General features: G+C 37.3%; 1 protein-coding gene across 7 annotated transcripts in view; it reads left to right on the top strand.

Annotated features, from left to right (window-relative positions):
• RANBP17 (RAN binding protein 17) overlaps positions 1-23,181 on the top strand; it is a 159,250-nt gene that overhangs the window by 5,187 nt on the left and 130,882 nt on the right. For 5 of the 7 annotated variants that reach the window (XM_048064754.2, XM_066977084.1, XM_066977083.1 and 2 more), the window contains exons 3-14: positions 468-558; positions 1,801-1,967; positions 5,981-6,046; positions 6,581-6,685; positions 8,801-8,966; positions 11,076-11,185; positions 11,608-11,727; positions 11,989-12,135; positions 13,280-13,452; positions 17,152-17,345; positions 21,433-21,538; positions 23,027-23,162. In XM_048064754.2, coding sequence (XP_047920711.2) covers positions 468-558; positions 1,801-1,967; positions 5,981-6,046; positions 6,581-6,685; positions 8,801-8,966; positions 11,076-11,185; positions 11,608-11,727; positions 11,989-12,135; positions 13,280-13,452; positions 17,152-17,345; positions 21,433-21,538; positions 23,027-23,162 — 1,581 coding nt within the window. The remainder of the gene's footprint in view (positions 1-467; positions 559-1,800; positions 1,968-5,980; positions 6,047-6,580; positions 6,686-8,800; positions 8,967-11,075; positions 11,186-11,607; positions 11,728-11,988; positions 12,136-13,279; positions 13,453-17,151; positions 17,346-21,432; positions 21,539-23,026; positions 23,163-23,181) is intronic. The other 2 variants (XM_048064755.2, XM_066977081.1) reach the window with 1 other exon arrangement.

Here is a 23,181-nt window from a genome sequence, read left to right as displayed (position 1 = left end):
CTATTAGCCGTATCTATAATCTTACGGCTTTTAATGGAACAAAGAGAACTTTCTACTGTGGTTTAGAAATCCTCAAATTTTAAAGGTGTTGTACATTTCTTTTAAAAAGAAAAAAAGAGGAAACGAATATCTTTCATGCAGGACTGGACCAACCATCTCGTGGTTCTAAACTATTAAGTAGAATAAAAGCACAGGTTTCAAAACTAAAAGAACTCTGCATATAATAAAAGAACTTATTGACAAGTAGTTACCATCAAAAGGGGTAATGTTTTTAGGACTCCACCTCTGGTATTGGTTCAGTTGTGTTTTATGATTATTCATAATTAAGCAAAAATAATACTAAAATACATCGTATATAAACTTTTGGGATACATAAATGTAACCAAAACCTGATAACCACTGATATGACGTTGTCCCTGCTTTTAATTATCCTACATTTAAATAATATTTTTTGATGTTTTTTGTAGACATCATATGCTCAGCTTCTAGCAGCAACATGCCTGTCTAAGCTTGTAAGCAGGGCATCTCCATTACCCATTGAACAAAGGATTGACATCCGTAAGTACAGTTTGTGGTTAAAATTTCCTTACGTCAGTTGTATCTAAAACTTCATATTACCACTGAAACCATCCAATGGCTAATCTGTTTTTTTCTCTAGGTCTACGTTTACCAAACCTGTTATTCGTTAGGGAGTCTTTGTGAGAGTGTGAACATAAAGATCATTACAAGTTCTTTAATCGCTTCTCTGCAAATAATCTACATATAACATTTCTGAGTTTCAAAATTTAAATAAATAAATATGTTGGCTCAGATAACTTCACATTTTAACAAAAGTTCATTTTTGTGGACATATTTTGTCTTTATCCCACAATATGATCAAGAGATTTAGTTCATATTTGTAAAGGATAAAAGTTGCAGATACTGCTAGTACACCTGCCAGTCTCTTACATGTAACATTCCTCATGATCAGCTCTTAAGATCTGCATTAACATTTGTGAAGTGTTAACATTTGTGAAAAGCATGCCAGGGCAGGTTCTTACTTGCAGGATTGAGATGTTACAGATTTTTCCATACTTTTAAGGATCTACGTTAATTTTCATAACCTAAAAAAGCAAGCAAGTATGTGTTGGGTTGAATAGTGAAAGGCTTTGCATGAGGAACATGAGAGTTGTTACAGATTTTTAGAAAGTCTGCGCTGTCGTATCAGTTCTGTGGATAGTAGTACTCTGAAATGCATGTCAGAGAATCCACTTCTGAGACAAGCTTTTTCGGTGTTCTTTTAGGTAAAAATCAGCTTTAATCAACTTCAATTACATAAATTTTAACAGCTTTTGGAACAGGTTATTCTGCTAGTTAGAGAGGAATTTCTGTAGCTGAAATGTATATTGCTCAAGGAAATACTCTAGGCTGAACTGAGAACATTCAGTAGGGTCTCTTGTCTGAGAAGACTTCTGTGTACCTTGAGCTGGTTGTGAGAGCTACGGTTACATACTGAATTAATCAGTGCCACATGTATAAGACCATAATGAAAAAATTACAGTTTTTTACCTTCCATCATTCCTTGAATTCACTGACTGTTGTCATGTGTGTCCTAGGATAGTGATCGTGTATGTAATTTGCTTTGTGTTACTAGATGTTTAGCTGTATTGAATGTTTTAACATAACTTATTGTATTAAACATAAGAATGTACCTTTTTTCAAATCCATGCCTTAGTTTTCTATTAGAACTGTATATTTTTTTAATTATTTTTTTATTTAACAGAAGACTAATGTTACTGATTTAAAAATGCTTCTTTACAGGAAATTACATTCTGAACTATGTAGCTTCTCAACCCAAACTGGCTCCTTTTGTCATCCAAGCTCTTGTTCAAGTCATTGCTAAAATTACAAAATTAGGATGGTTTGAGGTACTGAAAGATCAACTTATCTTCAGAGATATTACTGCTGATGTAAAAAAATTTTTGCAGGTAGGAAACAATTGTTCATTTACGTATTTTTATGTTTAGAACTCTTCATTTTTTCATTGGCATGTTTTGTCATTAGGTTGTTTTTACTCTTGAGTGGAAAAGACGTGAAGAGAATTACTTAAAACAGAAGATGGTTCTACGATGAAGATCAAGACTGGTGTTCATACTTGTGTATTGATGCCACGCACTATTCATAGTTCTGTTGAGTTTTTTTGTTGATTTTCTTTTTCCAAAAACACTTCTTCATACTGTGATTATAAACATCACCCCCTATTATCGAGCCATGCTATTCAATGCCTTCATTTTTTTTCAACTGTTGTGGAGATGTATTTCTGATAAGCTATTAGCTCCAGCTATTAGAAGACCTGATTAGAAGCAGTGCTACTGCACCATCTGAAGAATAAGACTGTCAGATGTTTTAAGCATTAATCTCAATTGTGCCTAACTGTTCAGTTCTAGAACTAATTTAAATGGTTGGTCAAAAAGATAGATTTTTAACATTTTTGGAGCATTTTTTGTTGTGATTTTTGTTACTGTTCTGTATAAGCAGTGGGAATTGACTAGCACTTCAATTTTTATCAGAAATCACTAGCTACCCCTGTGTCTGAGGCTACTGAGGAAAGCTTGTGTAAAGATAGAATTGCAGTATGCAAAACTGCGGGACAGTGTATATTTGTTTTGTGGTTAATCACAGAATCACCTAGGTTGAAAGAGGCCTCCAAGATCCCCTAGTCCAACCTCTGACCTAACACTGCCAAGTCCTCTACTAAACCGTATCACTAAACTCTACATCTAAATGTCTTTTAAAGACCTCCAGGGATGGTGACTCAACCGCTTCCCTGGGCAGCCTATTCCAATGCCTAACAACCCTTTTGGTAATGAAGTTCTTCCTAATATCCAACCTAAACCTCCCCTGGTGCAGCTTTAGCCCATTCTCCCTCATCCTGTCACCAGGCACGTGGGAGAATAGACCAACCCCCACCTCGCTACAGCCTCCTTTAAGGTACCTGTAGAGTGCGGTAAGGTCTCCCCTGAGCCTCCTCTTCTCCAGGCTGAACAATCCCAGCTCCCTCAGCCGCTCCTCGTAAGACTTGTTCTCCAGACCCCTCACCAGCTTCGTTGCCCTTCTCTGGACTCTCCCGAGCACCTCGATGTCCTTGTAGCGAGGGGCCCAAAACTAAACACAGTACTCGAGGTGCGGCCTCACCAGAGCCGAGTACAGGGGCACAATCACTTCCCTAGCCCTGCTGCCCACACTGTTTCTTATACAAGCCAGGATGCTGTTGGCCTTCTTGGCCACCTGGGCACACTGCTGGCTCATATTCAGCCGACTATCAACCAATACTCCCAGGTCCTTCTCGGCCAGGCAGCTTTCCAGCCACTCATCTCCCAGCCTGTAGCTCTGCTTGGGGTTGTTGCGCCCCAGGTGCAGGACCCGGCACTTGGCCATGTTGAATGTCATACGGTTGGCCTCAGCCCATCGGTCCAGCCTATCCAGATTGGCTTGATGATTCATATTTGTGTGCATAGGTACTTCGCTACCTCTCTCTGTACATGTAAAGAGGAGTGAAAGAAAAAAAAAAACAAAACTCTTCTGTCTCTCCTAGGATTATGGTGTACAATATAGGGAGATAAGTAATCAGTCTAGAGTGCTTTTTGTAACCATTTTGGCATTTGTATTTAACCTATCACAAAAATTATCCATTCTAGAAAGGGATATGGGGAAACTGGGGAGGAAAGATAATTAGTTTTCCCTCTCCAGTAATTGAGTGAGGCAGGAATGTTCTTGTTTTACATTTCTTTCCACATTATTTCCTGTTCCCCTCTGTGCTCGTCATTGGAGCAAAGAAGATGAGTTACAGGATAGAGAGGTGATCTTTATACATAGTATTTGAGAATTGGAAAGAAAAGGGTGCAGTCATTCATTCACTGTTCACTAGGCAAACTTACCAGTCAAATCTAGGGTAAGTACAATCAGACATAGTAGCTAATGATATAGGATATACAGCATCTTCTGTGAAGTAGGTTCATGGAAAGTGATCATATGGCTTATTAGCCAGACTTAATTATTTTGTATGTTTAATATTTATATAAATGTTCCTTTAAAAAAAATGCTGGGAGATAGCTAATCTGCATTGAAAGTTATTTCTGATGATTTTTTCTGAAGGTCTATGTAGGCATTAAGCCTAATACTTATCTTAAGGAAAAAAAAGTATCAGAAAACGTAAAGTATTTGGAGATTTACTTCCAAAACTATCCATTATTTGTGTATGTCTTGGTGATCCTGGCAACGCAGCAAGAAAATAAGGAGTTAGTTTGTCTTTTTTGCCACTGAGCTTGTCTTACTTGTATTGCAGTCTGATTTTGTTCATAGTACTATTCAAATTAATGTAGGTTTTGAGTTATATTGGGAATGTCTAATAAAAGATAAGCTGCAGTATCTTGTTTATTAAAAACAAACTCAAGTATACTGCTCCACTGTTTTGCAGTTATTTTTATGAATGTACTGTAATTGGATTTTGCATTTATTATTAAAATGATTGCAGTGTGACTCTTCGGTGTGTAGTTCATTAAAAATGGAGATTTAAATACAAAATTTAGCTTCTTAAGAGATTTCTTTAGTTAAATTAAGAATTCCCATGGAAAAGGAAATTAAGCCATATATCTACTAGCGAATTAAATTTTATATAAAAATTGAAAAATAATCCCTAAATAATACTGATACATATTGATAATTAGCAAATGGTAGCTTCAGATAGTTCCACATTAACATTCGAGATTCAAGATCATCCAGTGTGAATTTGAGTGTGATTTAATATAGTAAAAGGGATTATAGCCTCTAGATCTCTAATTCTGTTCGCAGTTCCTCCATAATTCATCACAACAGCTTTCCACACCAGTGAAAAAAGGGAGGTTGCGTTTTCCATTTTTACGGATTTATGTCATCAAAGGAACATTCATACAAAATGTAAAAGAAACTTCAGTGTTCAAATTACAAGGTGTTTAATCTTACTGAAAAGGCAGATAGGGCAACAGTACAAATTTTGCCTGAGGGCTCTGCAAAGTTTTTCCTTTTGGTTTGATTTGGTGTAAGTGATAACACAGAATAGATGACTGTGAAAAGTTAGTCCAGTGAATAGTATTAGCCAGATTCTTCATTAATTGAACTTTGGTTGCTCTTAACAGTTGCCAAAATGATGAGTTTGGCTGTGACAAATTGAATTTTTGGACACCGAGGGAGCTGAGGCTGCAGACTTCAGCTATGAAAGTAGACATAGGTCTTCACAATTAAATCAGTGGCAAGGCCTAATTGCAGTTGATCTTAATTATTTTTAACAAAGCAGATTGTCTTAATAAATGCTTTGTATTGGCTCAGTAAGGACAACTAAATGTAAAATTCTACCTTCTATTTGATTTTCAAAGCATTCCAAGGGCCTTAACTATTATTGATCAGATCACACCCTTAGATGCAAGTAGTTGATATCTACTGCCTCACTTTCTACACACGTTTTTGGAGATGGAATATATCACTTAATTCAAGGCAGTGCATTGCAGAGTACTGTGGAGAGAAGGGAATGAAGTTTTGGTTATCTACATCTCGTAACTATATTATTTTTCTGAGATTGCCATGTGATTGTTTTCATCCATGCATGGCTTAATTTTTTTAATGGTTTGAATTTCATGCAGCTCACCGTATCAGTTCTGGAAGACTGAACAAACCTTTTAGAAATGTGTAATAGTGAATTTCTAGGCTGTGGTTGCTTAGACTGTTTTCAGGCAGATTTTTTTTATCATACGATTCTTAAGTTTTATGATGAGATTTTTTTTTCAGAGTTAATTAAGGAGCTTAACATCCAATTTTATTAATGTGATAGAAATTGTCACAAAAGACTTCTAAACATCTTAGCATATCTCAGCCTAATAATTTCTCTTGATTCTGTGTTGATAAATTTTAAGTGCAAGCAGTGGTATTTGAGCAATCATATTTATATATTTATTTTTTTCCTCTGTAGGGCACCGTGGACCATTATATAATAGGAGTAATGATTCTCTCAGAACTGACTCAGGAAATGAATCTAGTAAGCATGCTTTTTTGTTTTTTCTTTCTGCAAGGGATGTATGTATTACCAATGCAGCAGTGTGTCACATGTGTCTGCCTTTCATAAAAATGTTAGGAGAAACACTGCTTAGACATAAACTGATTAACACCCCTTCTACCCTCTACCAAAATATATAGAGAGAGATTCGTAATGTGCAGACTGTACCTGTACCAGATATGTGCCGTATCTGCTACAGGGTAGTGTTTCTCATCCCTGTCACTAGAACTAGTAAACAGAATTGAATAATCAACTCTTTTAAATTTATTTCTGCTAATGATCCTGTTTTGTGATCTTGACCTGAGGAAGTGCTTCAGACCTTTCCATCCAGAGAATGGCAACTTTGAAGGGGAAATAGAAGCAGGCACTTTAGGAAGCTGCCAAGTTCTATCTTTACTGTTGGACTGTGGTGTTTTTTTTCTTTTCTAGTGTAAAATAATTTACCTGCCAAATGCACATATCATTTAGTTTTAGCAGAGCAGGGAGCATTGTTGATTATGTTGTAACTTTTCTTAGGTTGATTATTCAAGACCTTCAGCAAAACATCGTAAAATAGCTACCTCATTCCGTGACACCTCTTTAAAGGACATACTGATGCTTGCGTGCTCTCTTTTAAAAGAGGTGAGGCTCTTTACAGTTAAATTTAAATCGTTGTCTTCATAATTGTTCCAGTTTGAATCACCAATATTTTCCGAGTCACTGAATTATGTACTTTAGTGGATTATGTGGCACCCAATTAAGGTCAAGACCAAACAATATTCAAAGATAAAAATTTTAGTCTTCTTCCCTTCCTCTGTCTCTCTTGCTCTTGTTCTCTCAGTGTTTCTGTCTGTGCTACCTCCCTCTCTCTCTTTATACCTTGCCATAAAAGATGAACTATCTAAATTCTGAGTGATGTTTCAATGTTTTCCCTTCCTTCATTTTCAGTGTTTTCTTTAATTTAATTTTATCTTTGTTTGCTGGGCCTACCATCTCGATATTTGCTGAAAGAATTATTTATTGAACTATGAGCCACCAAGAAGAAAGACAATTCTCCATCTTGTGGTATGGCTTAAGGTGGTTTCCTCCTTTGCTAGTTCCCTCATCTTCTCTGTAACATTTGAGATAATTGAAGGTTCAGCCTTCTCAGAGCCTAGACAGGAGGCTCTGAGAAGCCTATATATATTGTTATATATAACAATTAAATAAAGGGTAAGCCCTTGCTTCTGAAGAGGGATTGTTCTGCTAATTTACAGGGCTGTTCTAAATCTGTGTTGGAATTCCACGTTAATGGAGAAATCAAATATTTAAAAGATGAATTAAATATTTTTGGAAGAATGTGTAATCTTACTAGATATACTAAACCCCATTACACACGAAGATAATAAATGTGTTTATGAGACCTTCCTAGCTTTATTCAAGTTCAGCTGGTCTACAGGTATTTTTTCAGTCTTTCATATGTTGCAAGGTTTGTCAGATTCACATCACACAGATATCTGGACAGATGTGTACGAAAATTTTAATTGGCATTTTTGTAATGCCAACTTCAGTATAGGAAGCCAATTTTAGAAATACTTATCAGCATCTATAGTACACTGAAAAATACACTCAACTGCTAATTATGGAGTCACTAAAATAATTCCAACCTATTGCATGCAAGAGTATGAAAGTTAGGAGAGGATTGGTAGCAAAACAGGTAATTTTCATTCCTATCATCTGAATTTTAAAACTTTTTTGTTGATAAACTTTAGAAATGTGATTTGAATATAAATAGGGAGCAGATGATCTAGATAAAAAGTTGTTGCATTTACTTAATTTTATGTTTTTAAAACAAAATTATGATAATTTTCTTTTTTAATGTTCAAGAACTGCATCAGTGACTAATGAATTGGAGGCTTCTTTTTAGTGCCTTTATATTGTGCTTGTAATTTTGAGGCAGTAACTTTCTTTAAGATAAAATGTTACTTAAATCGTTGTAAGTACAGAAGCAGATCAGTAAAAAGGTGTTCTTACAGTATGCTCAGCATAGATTTCCAAATCCCAAGAGCTCATTTTGCTTACAAAATACGTTTTTATTCTGACACTACAGCGGTTATAATGCAATGGAGACCGACAGCTGTGTTCATGCAGAAGTTGTAAATAGCTATATTCAGATTACATACAGACTATTCATTTTGTTTGTTTTTTTTTATTTGTTTTGTGTGTTTTGTTTGTTTTTTTTCTTTTAATGTGGGGTTTTCCTAGACATACCAAAGGAATTAGCAGCGTGGACAATCCCAGGCATTGAACTAAAACAACCACCACCAACAAAAACCCACAGTTGTTGCAATAATTCTTAGCCATATGATATACATGACATATACACCATGCTGGTCTGAAGTAACTGAAAAACATGAAATATTACCGTTTAATTTTTGCAATGAACATTAACAGTATTTTACCAGGCTGTATCAATGACATGCTGCATTTTGCCTATAAGTACTTTATATCAAAGAGTTATTTCACTAGTCTTTTAAAAAATATTTATAAGGCCTGGAGTTTTAGCTTGATGTGGATGATATCTCTTAGCTGGTAATAATTTTTCCCTGCGTCTATAAGGAGGACTGTATGTTTTATAGTTGAAGGATGTAGTTTTTTCTTAGTATGTGTTCTCTTGCTGTGAACTTTGAAGTTTTATGTCCAAACAATTTCCTTTTCAAAATTGTTTATAAAACATGTTCTGTGCAGGTGACCTGACAAAATGTTTTTTCTCCTTAGCTCTTGGCAAAACCTTTAACCGTACAGGACCGACAGCAAGAAAGTCTAGCAATGCATCTTCTGAAGCTTGTGTTAAACTGTCTTAATTTTGATTTCATTGGAAATTCAGCTGATGAATCTGCAGATGACCTATGCACCGTGCAGATTCCAACAAACTGGAGAACAAGTAAGAAAGGATCATAACTGTTAGTAGTCTGAAGCATTCTACACTCACTGTTTAACTACTTTTGTCACAGTACTTGCAAATATAAAATCCTTTTTTATGTGGAGTAGAGTTTTTTGCTGGTGAGTTATTGGGAAACCTCTTCTGCTATTTCTCTCACACTTTTCCTATTGTTATCTTTACAGACAGAGATAATGAATGTGGTCTATAACATAGGTATTCACAGTAAATCAAATTACTCTAACTAGACACACTGAACCCTATTCTCATCCCTGAGATAAGAACACCTTGAAGAGGTACAGCATTTATAGCATGTCTGCTTTCTTTCCTCTTCTTCCTGATAAGAAAACCGTGTGTGTGTGTTTATTTGTTTATTTAAGTCTGCTTGTTTTCTTTAGAATGTGAATTTGTTAATGAAGGCAGCAGAAGGGCTGCATCTTGGTTCTTGGGCTCTAGAGTTTTGACTTCCTGGACTTGCACAGTGCAGATGGCAGTGTAGCATAAATACATGCAAGCTAGCTTTAATGAAATTACCTTGGGTAATGGAAGCAGTATATACCAGCAGTATGGAGTTCCTTGTAGACTAATTTATCCTGCTTCTTGGCAAAATAATTTAGCCAGCTTGGAAGTCTGTTACTTCTAACTAAAGCAGCTACACAGATTAATTTAACCAAGATTGGAGTTTAAACCTGGCTTACTTAGAGTCATGGAATCATAGAATATCCTGAGTTGGAAGGGACCCTCAAGGATCATTGGGTCCAACTCCTGGCTTCACACAGGACTACCTATAAATTAAACCATGTCCGAGAGCCTTGTCCAAACATTTCTTGACCTCTAGCAGGCTCGGTGAGGTGACCACTGCCCTGGGGAGCCTGTCCCAGTGCCCAACCACCCTCTCAGTGCAAAACCTTTCCCTGACCCCCAGCCTGACCCTCCCCTGTCCCAGCTCCATGCTGTTCCCTCGGGTCCTGTCGCTGTCCCCAGAGAGCAGAGCTCAGCGCCTGCCCCTCCGCTCCCCTCGTGAGGGAGCTGCAGGCTGCCATGAGGCCTCCCCTCAGCCTGCTCTGCTCTGGGCTGAACAAACCAAGGGACCTCAGCCTCATACATCTTGCCCTCCAGACCTTTCACCATCTTTGTTGCCCTACTTGAATAAAATGGCACTGTAGTGTTTGATACTGCTTTTGATTTCAACTGTATTATTTTTCATCAGTTTCCATGAGTAACTTCATTCTTTCTCCCCTAATATATGAAAGCCTCTAATTACAGTGTGAGGTATATCAAAGGATACGGCAAGTGGGGGAATACTGATGAAAGTCTGAATTTGCCCAAGTGATTTACCAAGACAACCTGGAGAGGAGAAGAGGAGAGGTTTTTCTAAGATTTTAGTTTAGATGCTTTAAATCCTCCATGGAGGGATCTCCTTTTCTTCATTAAACTCTAAGAGTGTGTTAGGAAATTAACATTTTTTATGTTACATTATTTTACACAAGTCTCCATAAAAATAATGTTTATAAATTGAACAACTTTGAAAGGTTTCATGATTTGTGGGATTATATGATTATGAATTATCAGTGAATTTTTTCTACCCTGTTGTTGCTTCTTCATGAAGAAGAGTATTGCTATAGTTCATTTGATGTGCTTCCATGGTGAATGGATAACAGAGTCTTTAAAGTATTTTCTGTTTATGTGCCTATAGACTCTAGGGTAGTCTGGGGATCTTTAAGGACTTGCCTTTGCTTACATATACACTAACCTAATTCTTATTATCTGGTACCTGTCGTAGTGTCCTACTGTAGTAACCTGAAGAAATCAGTTACCTATGTCTATTACAGAATAGCATTCTGTAGACAACATACAGAGTATTGTAATGTGCAGTTTAAGGAAGGTGTTCCTTATGAGCTATAAAATAGATGTGATAAAAAGAGAATAGTGTTATAATGTACAATGGGCTGATTAATGCATCTATCCATAGTTTATTCTCAACTACAGTGATATCTCATTCTTGGGCGTTGTGTATTTTTTTGTTGTTAAAAAGGAGATAATTCTGTTGAAATAAAGATACATAATTATTGCTGGCAGAATGTGGTAAAACCAACTTATCTTTTTCCTTAGTTTTCCTGGAGCCAGGGACCTTGGACCTGTTTTTTGATTTGTATCATTCCCTTCCACCAATGCTGTCTCAGTTAGTAAGTGACACAGTGATTTACACTCAAATAATGATGGTAAATAGTCTTTTTTTTTTACGTCTGTACTTTCTCCAGAAGACCCTGTTTCGTTCTGTGTATTAGCATATTATGAGTCCCACAACTATTAACTCACTGGTTCAGTGCCCAGTCACAATGTCTTCTCTTCAGCCTTAGTTTTCATTTCTGAATCTGAAAGCATTCAAACCCTTCCAGTTTCAGTACTACTATGCCACACAGAAAGTATCCTCCTAATTACTTTGAAGTCATAAACTGTTGTAAACGAGAATTTTAAAACTGAGCCATAGTTATGTACAATGATCTTACAGACATTGCTGGAAAAATAATCTCCAGTCACTGAACGTAATACAGACATCAGTAGATTGGATTGCTCCAAGCAATAAGAGATCATTATTCTGAAAATTTAATTTTTTTAATCTTACAGTTGTTTTATTCTTTAGGCACTTTCTTGTTTAGTTCAGTTTGCTTCTACGAGGAGATCCTTATTCAGCAATCCAGAACGTGCCAAGTATCTTGGCAATCTAATCAAAGGAGTGAAACAAATACTTGAAAATCCGCAGGTATGTATCTTTTTATTTTTGATTATGTTTATTGGAAATGCTGAAACAGATGTGGATTTGTTTTTCCAGTCACAATTGTCATTAATTTATTGAATCTATTAAAACCACTCTCAGCCAGCCATCTGTTTGATTTCCTATTCAAAACAAAGAGGGAAAAAAAGAAACTATGTAAATAAAGTTGTCAGCTGATCAGCCATAGTGTTGTGAAATTTCTACTAGATTAAGCTGTTAACTTTTAAACATTTGCTTCTTCAAATTTAGGGTTTATCTGATCCGGGTACTTACCATGAATTCTGTCGTTTTTTGGCTCGGCTAAAGACAAATTATCAACTGGGAGAGCTAGTAATGGTGACAGATTACCCAGAAGTTATCCGTCTCATAGCAAATTTTACTATTACTAGCTTACAGGTAAGGGTGTATACTGAAGTTTTCTGTTTTCTTCAACTCTCGAAAGACAGAGTGTCAGTCCTGGTTCTCTGCATTGGTGTGGCTTTTTTTTTTTCAGGACTTGGTAAAGCTTGCCTTTACATAAAAATGTATTTTCATAGTGGTGTAACTTATAAATTCTTTGCAGCTGATTCCCACTCTTCCTTTGGAGTTTTGTTATGGGAGCAGATTTAAAGAAAGACAATGGAAATAGGTCATAGACATTAATCCTCAAGCTTTAGTCTTTACTGTCAAAAAAATCCAACAAACTAGACCCTCTGTCCAACCCTAAAATGCTCACACCTGTGCTCCCATTTAACCTTTGAAATGCCTACACTGACTAGATTCCTGGAATTCTGCTTTTGCATCTATATATCTCGATGTATCACACACATAAATGTATACAAACATACACACAGTTGTTTATATGCTGAGCTACTGAGTTGGATTCAGAAGCTAGGTGGAATGGTATTCAAATTTTTGAGGGCTCTACATGAGAAAGACAGAGGGAGGACATGATCGTGAAAGACAGGGTCGAGATTCTCAGTGTTAAAAAAAAAAATTAAGAGATTTATTTTTGAAACGCATCAAGCGAAATGCATGCTCACTGAGTAATACTGCAATTGCTATTTTTACATTTCCTCCAGAGTCTTTCTCTAATCTTCAGAACAGCAGTAGCAGATAACCACCTTTAGGAGAAGATTTTGGCCTCTGAATTCCTGAATGGCCATTTGCAGCTCTATAAACTTGGAAGAAAAGAGAAAGTTGAGATGCATTTCTGTACTTTACATTCCCTACTGGGTCGCTCTAGACAGTTCCCTACTCAATGGTTAGGATTTTTGAATGGCCCTTTTACAGCAATTAAATCTCACCATGTACCAAGGATCTAGGCCTCACTCTGAGCTTCCTGTTGTGGATTTCACCTGAGGGAGGTGGGAGACCCTGCAAGTACCATGCTGCAATTACTATGTAGTCTGTGATGTGTGCCATTATATATTTCAGTTCTGACTGGGTTCTTCAACAGTTGTGTGAATGAATAAGACTGCTAAAGATAAAAACATTGAGTTTCACAACTAAAATTTCACACTGGGATGCTTTAACAGAAGTGTGTTTTGTTTTCTTATAGCACTGGGAGTTTGCTCCAAACAGTGTTCATTATTTGCTAACTCTGTGGCAAAGAATGGTGGCATCTGTACCTTTTGTGAAAACGGCAGAACCCCACCTCTTAGACACATACGCACCTGAGATAACAAAAGCTTATATTACTTCTAGACTGGATTGTGTTCCTGTAGTTATAAGGTAAACTCGTAATTGCAGTTTTTTAATAGAGAATGTTATGTTTTCTGATTTATTGGTGTATTGTATTTTGGTTATGTTTAAAATCTATGTACACAATACTGCAGTGATTTCTTTAGATTATCTTAATTGGTGGATACTGTTTTATTCCTTTTGCCTATTATTTGTGCCAAAATCAACTGTAAGTTCTAGTTGGTTTTCTTCTCAAAGTCCTTGTATTTTGAAAAAGCCTTTCCTTTCTTTCTTTTTTTGAAGACTATCTAAATTAACTCTTTCACCTGTGACCTGTTTATGTGTACTGCTACATAAGTCACTTTCTAGGCCTGTGGAGTGTAAAGTAATGAGGGAAAGCAGAAGAAACTCCATGCATAGGAAAGCGTCAGGCCAAGTAGAACAAGCTCGAGTGGCAAGATTGAAATTGTCTAACTTAATGTCTTAGCTCATATCTGTTTCTATACGTTAAGCGTATCATGTAATCCACACTATAATAAATAAATAATAAAAAAGTGTCTAGATTGCTGAAAGGATTTAGTTTTCTCTGAGGGCTTTTATGAATTCCTACTACAGAGATATTGTGTCAGACTGCGGGACTGCAGAACAAGCCACATCTGCTTTTCCTTCTCAGTTTTCAGTTGCTGAAATGATGTCATTTATTCTGTTTGTGTGAGGAAGTACATTTAGCTTCACCATTGTTATCCTTTTGTCTCAGCTTAGCCAAAATCTTCTGTCTGCAATTTATGTCACCTGTCATCTCACTTCTTAGTGACAAAGCTATAGTTGGTGTTACTTGCCTGAGGTTATCACCATAGTTGTGTTAAAGGCTGACTTCCTAATGGTTCAAAATTGTGAGCTTCCACTGTTCCAGTGCTAGGACATGGAAGAGCAAGCAACTTATTGCATGTACAGTTAGTTTTATCCGGTCTTTTCTCAACCAGACTAAACTTCTTTGGCATTTTAAAGTTATCTTCTCGGTTCTGCTTTTCTGTGATGTATTCTCAAGGTGAAACTTCTTGGCTCAGCTTTCTCCCCTACTGAGTGGTGTGCTCCATATCGGCTTTCAGACATGAAGCAGTCAGGTCTGAGCTTCTGGATTGCACCATCTTGCATGAGCAGCTCCATCAAAGTATGTTACTGTCTTCAACAGCACTGAAAGTTCAGTTTCTTTCAGTTTGGCACTGACAAGGGATTCTTCTGGATGTTCTTGTTACTTGGTTCTTTGGAGGAGTAAACTTTCTAATCTGTGAAAAAAGCCAACAGGAAAAAAGACGAGGAGAGTACTGATCTTAGACCAGTTTGTGTCGTTCATAAAGCAGTCTTAATAATTCTGTGTGTAACCATTCTCAGCTGTAAGTAATTTGTTTATCTTCCTAGTATTGTCATACTCTCTTCTGTGATTAAGGTCCTCTGTTGTGGTATTTCTGTAGACAGTAATATCTAGTCCACACTTTAATGTCAAATGTCTAGGCCATTCTTGAGAAACATGGGACATCTGGGAGCTGATTCCACAAGACTCCTTCTCTTTGCTCAAAGGACATTAATTGGTATCTTTGCAAACAAGTCCTGTTTTCTGGAATGACCGTTTTCTGTACACACCAGTATGGTTGAAAACATTACCCCGTGTTCAGGGGCCATCCAGCTGGTTCTTAAGACAGAGAAGGATTCTCAGCTGTTTTACATCTTTCAGTGTTTGGGTATTAGCACTGGGGCACATTAATCCATGTGTATGCAGAGGGGACCAGTCTGAATAAGTCTGGTGGGTGCTAGATCAAAGAAAAGATACCTCCATCCTCATTATGACTTAACATTTTAATATCAAGGAGACACATCTTATTGGAAAGAAGTAGTTCCCAACTACTGAAACGTTGTGAATGTGAAAATGTGAGACGTTGCAAGGTCAGTGAGTTCATTAACTTCACAGCCTTTATACTTGTAAAGTGTTGCCTAAGTATTGAGATTTCAGCTTTTTTGTTTGTTTTTGTTTGTTTTTAAGATACAGTGTAGATCTTTATTTTCACAGCCTGCGTGACTGATTTTCTCTTGAGCGCTGTGTTCACCCTGCAAAGTCACGCTTACATTCCTTTATGTGAAGATGGGATCCAACAATCATAGAATGGTTTGGGCTGAAGAGACATTAGAGATCATCTTGTTCCAACCCCTCTGCCACAGGCAGGGACACCTCACATTAAATCAGGTTGCTCAAAGCCGCATCCAACCTGGCCTTGAACACTTCCAGGGATGGGGAACCCACAGCTTCTCTGGGCAGCCTGTTCCAGTGCCTCACTGCCCTCTGAGTGAAGAATTTCTTCCTTACATCTCTTCTAAGTCTACCGTCTTTTAGTTAAAGCTGTTACCCCTTGTCCTGTCGCTACACTGCTTGACAAGGAGTCCCTCCTCAGCTTTCCTGGAGCCCTCCCTTAGATACTGGAAGGCAGTTGTAAGGTCTTCCTGGAGCCTTCTCTTCTCCAGGCTGAACAACTCCAGCTCCCTCAACGTGTTTGCATAGGAGAGGTGCTCCAACCCCTTGATCATCTTTGTGGCCTCCTCTGGGCTCATTCTAATACATCCATGTCCTTGTGCTGGGGCCCCAGAGCTGAACGCAGGGCTCCAGGCGGGGTCTCATGAGAGCAGAGGGGCAGAATCCCCTCCCTCACCCTGCTGGCCACACTGCTTTTAGTGCAGCCCAGGGTACGGGGGGGCTTTCTGGACTGCAAGCGCACACTGCTGGCTCAGGTCAAGCTTCTCATCCACCAACACCCCCAGGTCCTTCTCAGGGCTGCTCTCAATCCATTCTCGGCCCAGCCTGTGTCTGTGCTTGGCATTGCCCCGGCCCAGCTGCAGGACCTTGCACTTGGCCTTGCTGAACCCCATGAGGTTCACACAGGCCCACTCTCAGGCCTGCCCAGGTCCCTCTGGCTGGCATCCCTTCCCTCGTGCATGCTGACTGCACTGCACAGCTCGGTGTCATTGGCAAATGTGCTGAGTGTGCACTCAATTGTACTGTCCATGTCACCAACAAAGATGTTAAACAGCGCCAGTCCCAGATGCTTTATATCCAGTAGAGCATTTCTGAAGACTACAAAAGAGTAACTTTCTAATGAATAAACCTTTCTTACGGTGATTTGTGTAAAGAGTATAGGTACACTTTAGGGCAAGAACTATTGGTCTTCTTGTTCCAGGCATTCTGTAGGGTCACAGCTTGCTTGCGGCAGAACCTGTAATAAAGCAGCTGCATGGAACTTTACTGAAGCTTGCTCCTTGGCTTTGGTATCATGGTCTTGTGCTTAATTTGATGAATATGCAAAATCCATTTCTGCCATGTATTCCATTCTTTCCCATCATCATCCTCTGAAAAATGTGCTGCTTGTTAGTATTCAGACAGGCACAGAAGACCTCAGGTCTTCAGGATTTACCTTTCTGTGTTTATACTGCCAGTTTCATCTCCTCTCTGCCTTGTAGTTCTTTGCATTTTGAACTATACATTAAGAGGAAGGTGCAAATAGAATATTGTTGTGGTGTAGATGTGTATGGGTGTGTATATAAAGCAAATGAGATCTTGTGTCTGTCTGCTGTGTGTGCCAGCTGCGAAGGTTTTCACAGATAGTTCAGCAGTTGGGTGACAGTGGTGCAAGGTCTGGATGGGAAAGCAAAGAATCAGCTTTCAAGCAATAGCAGCTAAGTGGTTACTTTTTGTCTCTATTCCAGAGATGGTTTAGAAGATCCACTGGATGATACAGCAACAGTTTTCCAACAACTGGAGCAACTGTGCACAGTTAGCAGGTGTGAATATGAAAAGACCTGTACACTTCTTGTACAGTTGTTTGACCAAAATGCACAAAACTACCAAAAACTATTGCACTCTTCTAGTAGGAATCCATTAGAAATCACAGTCCAGGAAGGTTAGTATTTAATTTAATTTTTAGACTGTGTTTTATGTGCTAATAAAAATATCCTTGCATATGAAGCAGCAGTAATCATATGGCAGATGTCCCTACATCTTTTTTGGAACGAGAAATTCATGTTCCAAGTAACCTTGCACCACATTTCCACCGGTTGTCTTTATGTTAAATAGATGTATTGGCAGTTGATGTATTTAATATCTTGTTACATCTTTAGAATATAGACATGAGAGCTGTAAAAACTTTTAATTTCTGAAAATCAACATTTTAGTGCCCCAGGTGTCCTCATGGGAACCAGCTGCAACTTGATGAACAGTTTTTGAAACTGAAGATCTTAACTTCTGTTCTTTTTGCATTTATCCTTCTGTGAACTAAAGTTACTTAAAAATCCCTTAATTTACTTTAAATAGCTCTGATTTTTGAGAAACTCGAGTATTATATTGTAGTGGAAGTTGTAAAAATAAGTAGCACTTCTAACATTTTTTCATGCCTATTTTGGTCCGCTGTGTGTCACTTAAATTGTCTTTATAACTACTGGATCTTTCCTAATATAGTTATCTTATGGCTGTGGCATCTTTACATGGATAAGTGGTGTTGTTTTGAGAAGGTGAGACAGGTTACTGCACAATACAGCTGTTTCTCTGCATGCTGTTAAATGTGATTTATTTTGCTGTTCTTCTGTTGACAATCTGAATATACAGATTTTCTTCTGTGTAGGAGCTCATTTTTCACTAGTTTATGTAAAACCTCCTACTTAACTGATTTTATGTATATCCCTTTCTTCCATGTCTCTAGCAACTTTGTGGGAGAACTTTCACTGAATAACCTGGTTTTATTGACTAGCTGCAGTCTGAATTTATACTCTATTACCCAGTAAGGGGGGGCAAAAGGAAGGAATTGGTTGGAATCTCTCAGTATCAGAGCTCTGGAGACTCTGCCTTTATGCATTAGAAAACGTTTGACGCAGTTTAAATTTTGTTTCTTTGCTGCAAACTAAACATTTGTGCTCATAATGAATGATAACTGCTACATCCTCTAGATATACTTGGTTAAATTCAGATGTTTAATGGCTTTTAATGTTGCAAAATATGTTAATATAATATTAAGATCCCATTTTATTATACCGACTTGTACTTGGTATCGGTAGTGATGTGGTCATGGTTTACTAAAACAATAATCACCAAGAAATGGGTCATTAACAGTAGTTAATGATTACTTGTGATCTATGGTAATGACTGATTTCTTTGGGATTATTGCTGTTATAAACCATAATTACAGATTATTACTGCAATAATTATTTTCTGAAAGAAAAGACATCCTCTGTCTAAGTAGCTGCAAAAGCAAATGCATTGAAAATTTTAAACAGTGAAAGTCTAAAAGAGGGAAGGAAGTTATATCTTTTAATTGGTATTGTGCTAAGAGAGGAGGGAACAGTGATGCATCAGAAAATCATCAAGTGTCATCGTATAATTACACGTGAGCTACTGCAATTTGTAAAACGGAAGACAGGATTTTATTTATAAAGAAGTTATTGGCCAAAGTGATTGTTCTGCTCTTTAAACTAGCCAGCACCACTTCATAGTTGCTTTTTGATACCATCTCCAAATGGCCATTCTTTGGCAGCTGTTAATGCTAAATTCATGTGAGTACCAATTGTTCTCTTAGTTCAGCTCCTCAGTCTTTAGCTAGTGATGATGCTAGTCTCCGTGTGCTAAATTAACAGTTGTTGGTACTGCAGTCTGTGGTGTGTCTGATGAGGTTTTTCTTGGAACTGTTGTCCTGTTGGTGATGAAGCAAAGGTCTTGATATCAACAGGCAAATATGTTTGTTGTAGGACAGTATCAACTGCCCCTTCAGATTATTATTATTTGCAAATGGAACAGCAACAATGTATGAAGATATTCAGAAGTCTTCCTCGTTTAGAAGTCTCATCTCAAAAGTCAACATTTGTTCCTTGTCACAGTGTTTTCTGCTTCAGAACTCATTGCATACCTATTTGTGTGGAAATATTTTAAAATAGGACTGAGATTTAAGATAAACCTGAATACTTCCCAATACTTGTCTTGAAATCATCTGCATGTTATTCCATGTTCTTCATTATCATTTAGTTTAGATTTGATCATACCATCTTTGTTTTGTAGTGGCTTTTTTCCTACCTACAGAACTTATATGTGTAGAATACACTGTCCTATATACCTGTGACAGAAACAGGATGTCTTAGTTTTGTAGTATATGTAAATATATGTAATAAACCAGATTCAGGCCGTAACGATGCTGGAACATCTCAGAACTATTAATGGTTCCTAATTTAAGGAGCTTAGGACTTAGCGCATTCATTTTTATCTCATTTCTGGGGTTTCCAAAAAAAAGCAATGCAAAACCTGAAGAAATTGAGTGCCATTTAATGTTATGTGAATGGAGAGTAGGTTGATTATCAGAGAATGTGAAACAAACATGATGTAAAACCTCCAAGATTTTGGCAAATGCTCTGCATGTAGCAGTCCCCATATATGCATAGAAATACTCAGAATGTTTTAAAGTTGTAATGAGACCACATTTGCTTATCTGTAGTCTTTTCTTTATGTTAAATTTCAAAATGTGTTCTGAAGACACTTCATTCATCTGTGTGTACTGGCTTCACTCTTGTAAGTTATGCTGTCATCACTTGGTAAAATCCTAGTAATGAGGGTAAGACATCTTCTAGCTTATGTAAATCTCCCAGTTATTGCAAACCCTTGTTTGTAACTTGATTTAACTTGCATGGAAGCTGTTTCGTTTTACTTGTCTTCACTATTGTTATTTTCAATTTCAATTGAATTTATTACAAAGTACTTTTTGCCAAATGAAGGTTGAGCCTAAAAGTGGCTTTACTGTTCTGTAGTCTCCGTGTGTTTTAGTTGAGGAAGGAACCTTTAGGGGAATCCTGCAGTTTGCGCAGGTCTATATGCTACGTTGGTATTTGAGTCTTAGTTCTGACACTACTTTAGGAGAAATACTGCATCTTTGCTGAGAAACTATACCATTACTTACTGGATTCACAGCTTAGAAAGCTGAGGCAGGAATCTGCATGGCTCGATTAGGTATTGGTAGGTCAAAGATGAAAGGTATTACACCATAATGTGCCAAAGAGGTTAAAATAATCCAGGTTTGCAGTGGGGTGGTGAGCAGAGAGAGTGTCTAGCAGAGAGAGGCCAAACTGATTCTGAGTTCAGTGTTTGTAAACTTGAGTTCCGTATTTTATAAAGCTGGATTTCAGTATTTAAAAGTCTGCACAAAATACATGAGATATAAATAACTCCTTGAGTTTGCAGGAGCTAAGCTTTACAGACATGACCCTTACATTGTACTGTACCCTTAAGGTACCCTGCTGGGATCCATTGGTGCTTTAGTGGAAAGTGACAACTAAATAATCTGCAAGATAAGAAGGAATGATGACATAGCTTGAAATGTATGACCTCTGTCTTTCAAACTTTTTTAGGAAACAGCCCACTGAGACTTCCAAAACTAATGGTGGTTTACAGATTCTCTTCTTGAAGAATATGTCTGACTTAGAAAAAAAAATCTTTTGTGCAAACTGTTTTTCAATTTCAAAATTGGAGTTATTAGTTGAATATTACAATAAATTCTTTATTTGAAATACAAATAAGAAACTAAGCAAACTGTAGAAAGTCTCAACCAGTTCCTAATGCCATGAGCAGATGCTATTGCACCACTGTAGATACAAGTGTTCTGTCCTGTGAAATAATTTGTAGCAGGCAAGTGAAGATACTGGATTAATTGCATGTCTAATCCTTACCAGGCTGGGTTTGCTTAATTTCTGTTTTGACTTAGGTCTTCGGCGTTTTGTTTATAAATGCATCCAGTTTAACAGGCTGTTCTAGTTGATCTGTCAGTTCTCTTCAGAACTTTTTGTTAATTAATTTGTCTGGATAGGTTTTAAATCAGTGGAAGGGAGAAACTTAACCGTTTTCTTGACAGTATTCCACAGTCTGATACCTCATAAAAGTGCTGATACCTTACGGAAGTGTATTGTGCTAGCATAATGGTTTATCATCAGTAACTGTTCTTTTTTTCTTTTTAACATTAGGGCGTCTGGCATGGCTTGTCTATTTTGTGGGTACTTTTGTGGGGGGACGATTGACATACACTAGTACTGATGAACATGATGCCATGGATGGAGAATTGTCCTGTCGGTAAGTGTTGCTGATTATTTTTTTTTGGTGATGTTTCAGTATCAGCTGATATTTTGTCCAGTTTTTAGATGGTGGGTGTTCAAGGACTGTATGACTTTCTGTGGACTGAGACCGTTACAATTGCCTTCATCTTCCCTCTGTCATCATCCTGAGTAATGAAGACGTCATTAAGGCCATCATTTCAAAATGATGCTTCAGAGAAATGGAAGAGGTTTAAAGGCAAATACATCTCTTACTACTATAAACAGTGTTTAGATATGCCTGGGTAGCTAACTGTTCTCATTTTTGTGCTGTGCTTGTACACAAACATTTATTGTAATTGTGAGGTATGGTTATTTATTATTTTCTGCACTATTTCCTCATGTTAATGAGGAGTCTTGCAAGTGAAGGAGTGCAAAGGAACTGCTGGTCAACCACTGAAAACTTGGGCTAACTTTAATACTAGAATTTGGAATAAAAAATGAGGCTCTGGATTTAAAAAATGTGGGTGCTGTAGTCCCCATCATGCAAACTTTAATGTAAGGCGTGTGCTAGGGATTACTGTAAATTACATATATTCTTTGAGGTAAACACCACGAATGTACCAAACACTTCCTTAATCCTTGTTTATGCCCAGAAGCATGTGAAAAAGGGCATGCATCTTTGATCCTGGTATTTACATCCACTAGCTAATACATGAAAAAGGGCACACAGTTTAGAATTGGATAAAAAGCTTTACATTTTCTCCTTTGCTTCTTGCCTTCCTAATCTACCCTGGGGCTGTGTGGTGTTAGCAGTCTTCTACTATGTTTTTATTAATAGTGAGAGGTTTTAATATACAGGCTTAGAGATGAAGTAGCTGTTGACTTCTAATCGAGTTACTATATATTTCAGCATTGGGAAAAGGTGAGAATAATTTTATGACTTAAAAAAAATAAATTAAAAAAGCTGAAATACTCTTAGCTGATAAAAGCTGAAGTCAATTCTTTGAAATCAGTCCTAGTAAGGAGACATGTACTGTGTAAGGATTTCGATCAGAAAATACATGTTTGTCCTGATGTTTTAAGAGAGACTGAAGTAGGAAGAATTGATGCAGACAGTGTGTTACATACTGCATGTATAAATTTATTTCTAAATACAATACAAAATTCAGCTTCCAGGGAACTTGAACAACTCTTGTCTAGCATTTGCAGTTTGTGACCTGTGCTTCTCAATATTTTTCTTTCAGCTTGGAATTAATGCTCTAAGAAATTAAATATTTTACAAACTCTCCACAGAATAACGTATGCATCTGAGAAAATTTAAGCGACAAAGTAATTAGAAAAGCATTATGTTTATGTTTATATTTAATAGTGGTCAATTAGCATAATTAGCATCTAAACAGAACACAATCCTAGAAGATACTTAGGCAAACAAAAAGTGCGTGATGGTTTCCTAAAGAAATTAGCTGTTACAATATCATTTAACCTGAGAGTTTTTCCTGAAAATTTCTTTTTTCTGTCATTAAAGAGTTTTTCAGCTCATATCTTTGATGGATGCCCAGTTACCACAGTCTAGTAATGAAAAAGTAGAACTGGCAATTCTGTGGTTCTTGGATCAGTTTCGCAAGACCTATGTGGGGGACCAGCTTCAGCACACCTCAAAGGTAAACATTTACTGTAAAC

Source organism: Anser cygnoides, chromosome 14 (assembly GCF_040182565.1).
Source record: "Anser cygnoides isolate HZ-2024a breed goose chromosome 14, Taihu_goose_T2T_genome, whole genome shotgun sequence".
Taxonomy (NCBI): Eukaryota; Metazoa; Chordata; class Aves; order Anseriformes; family Anatidae; genus Anser; species Anser cygnoides.
Note: the sequence above shows the minus strand (reverse complement) of the source record. Positions and strands in the feature narration are given on the sequence as shown.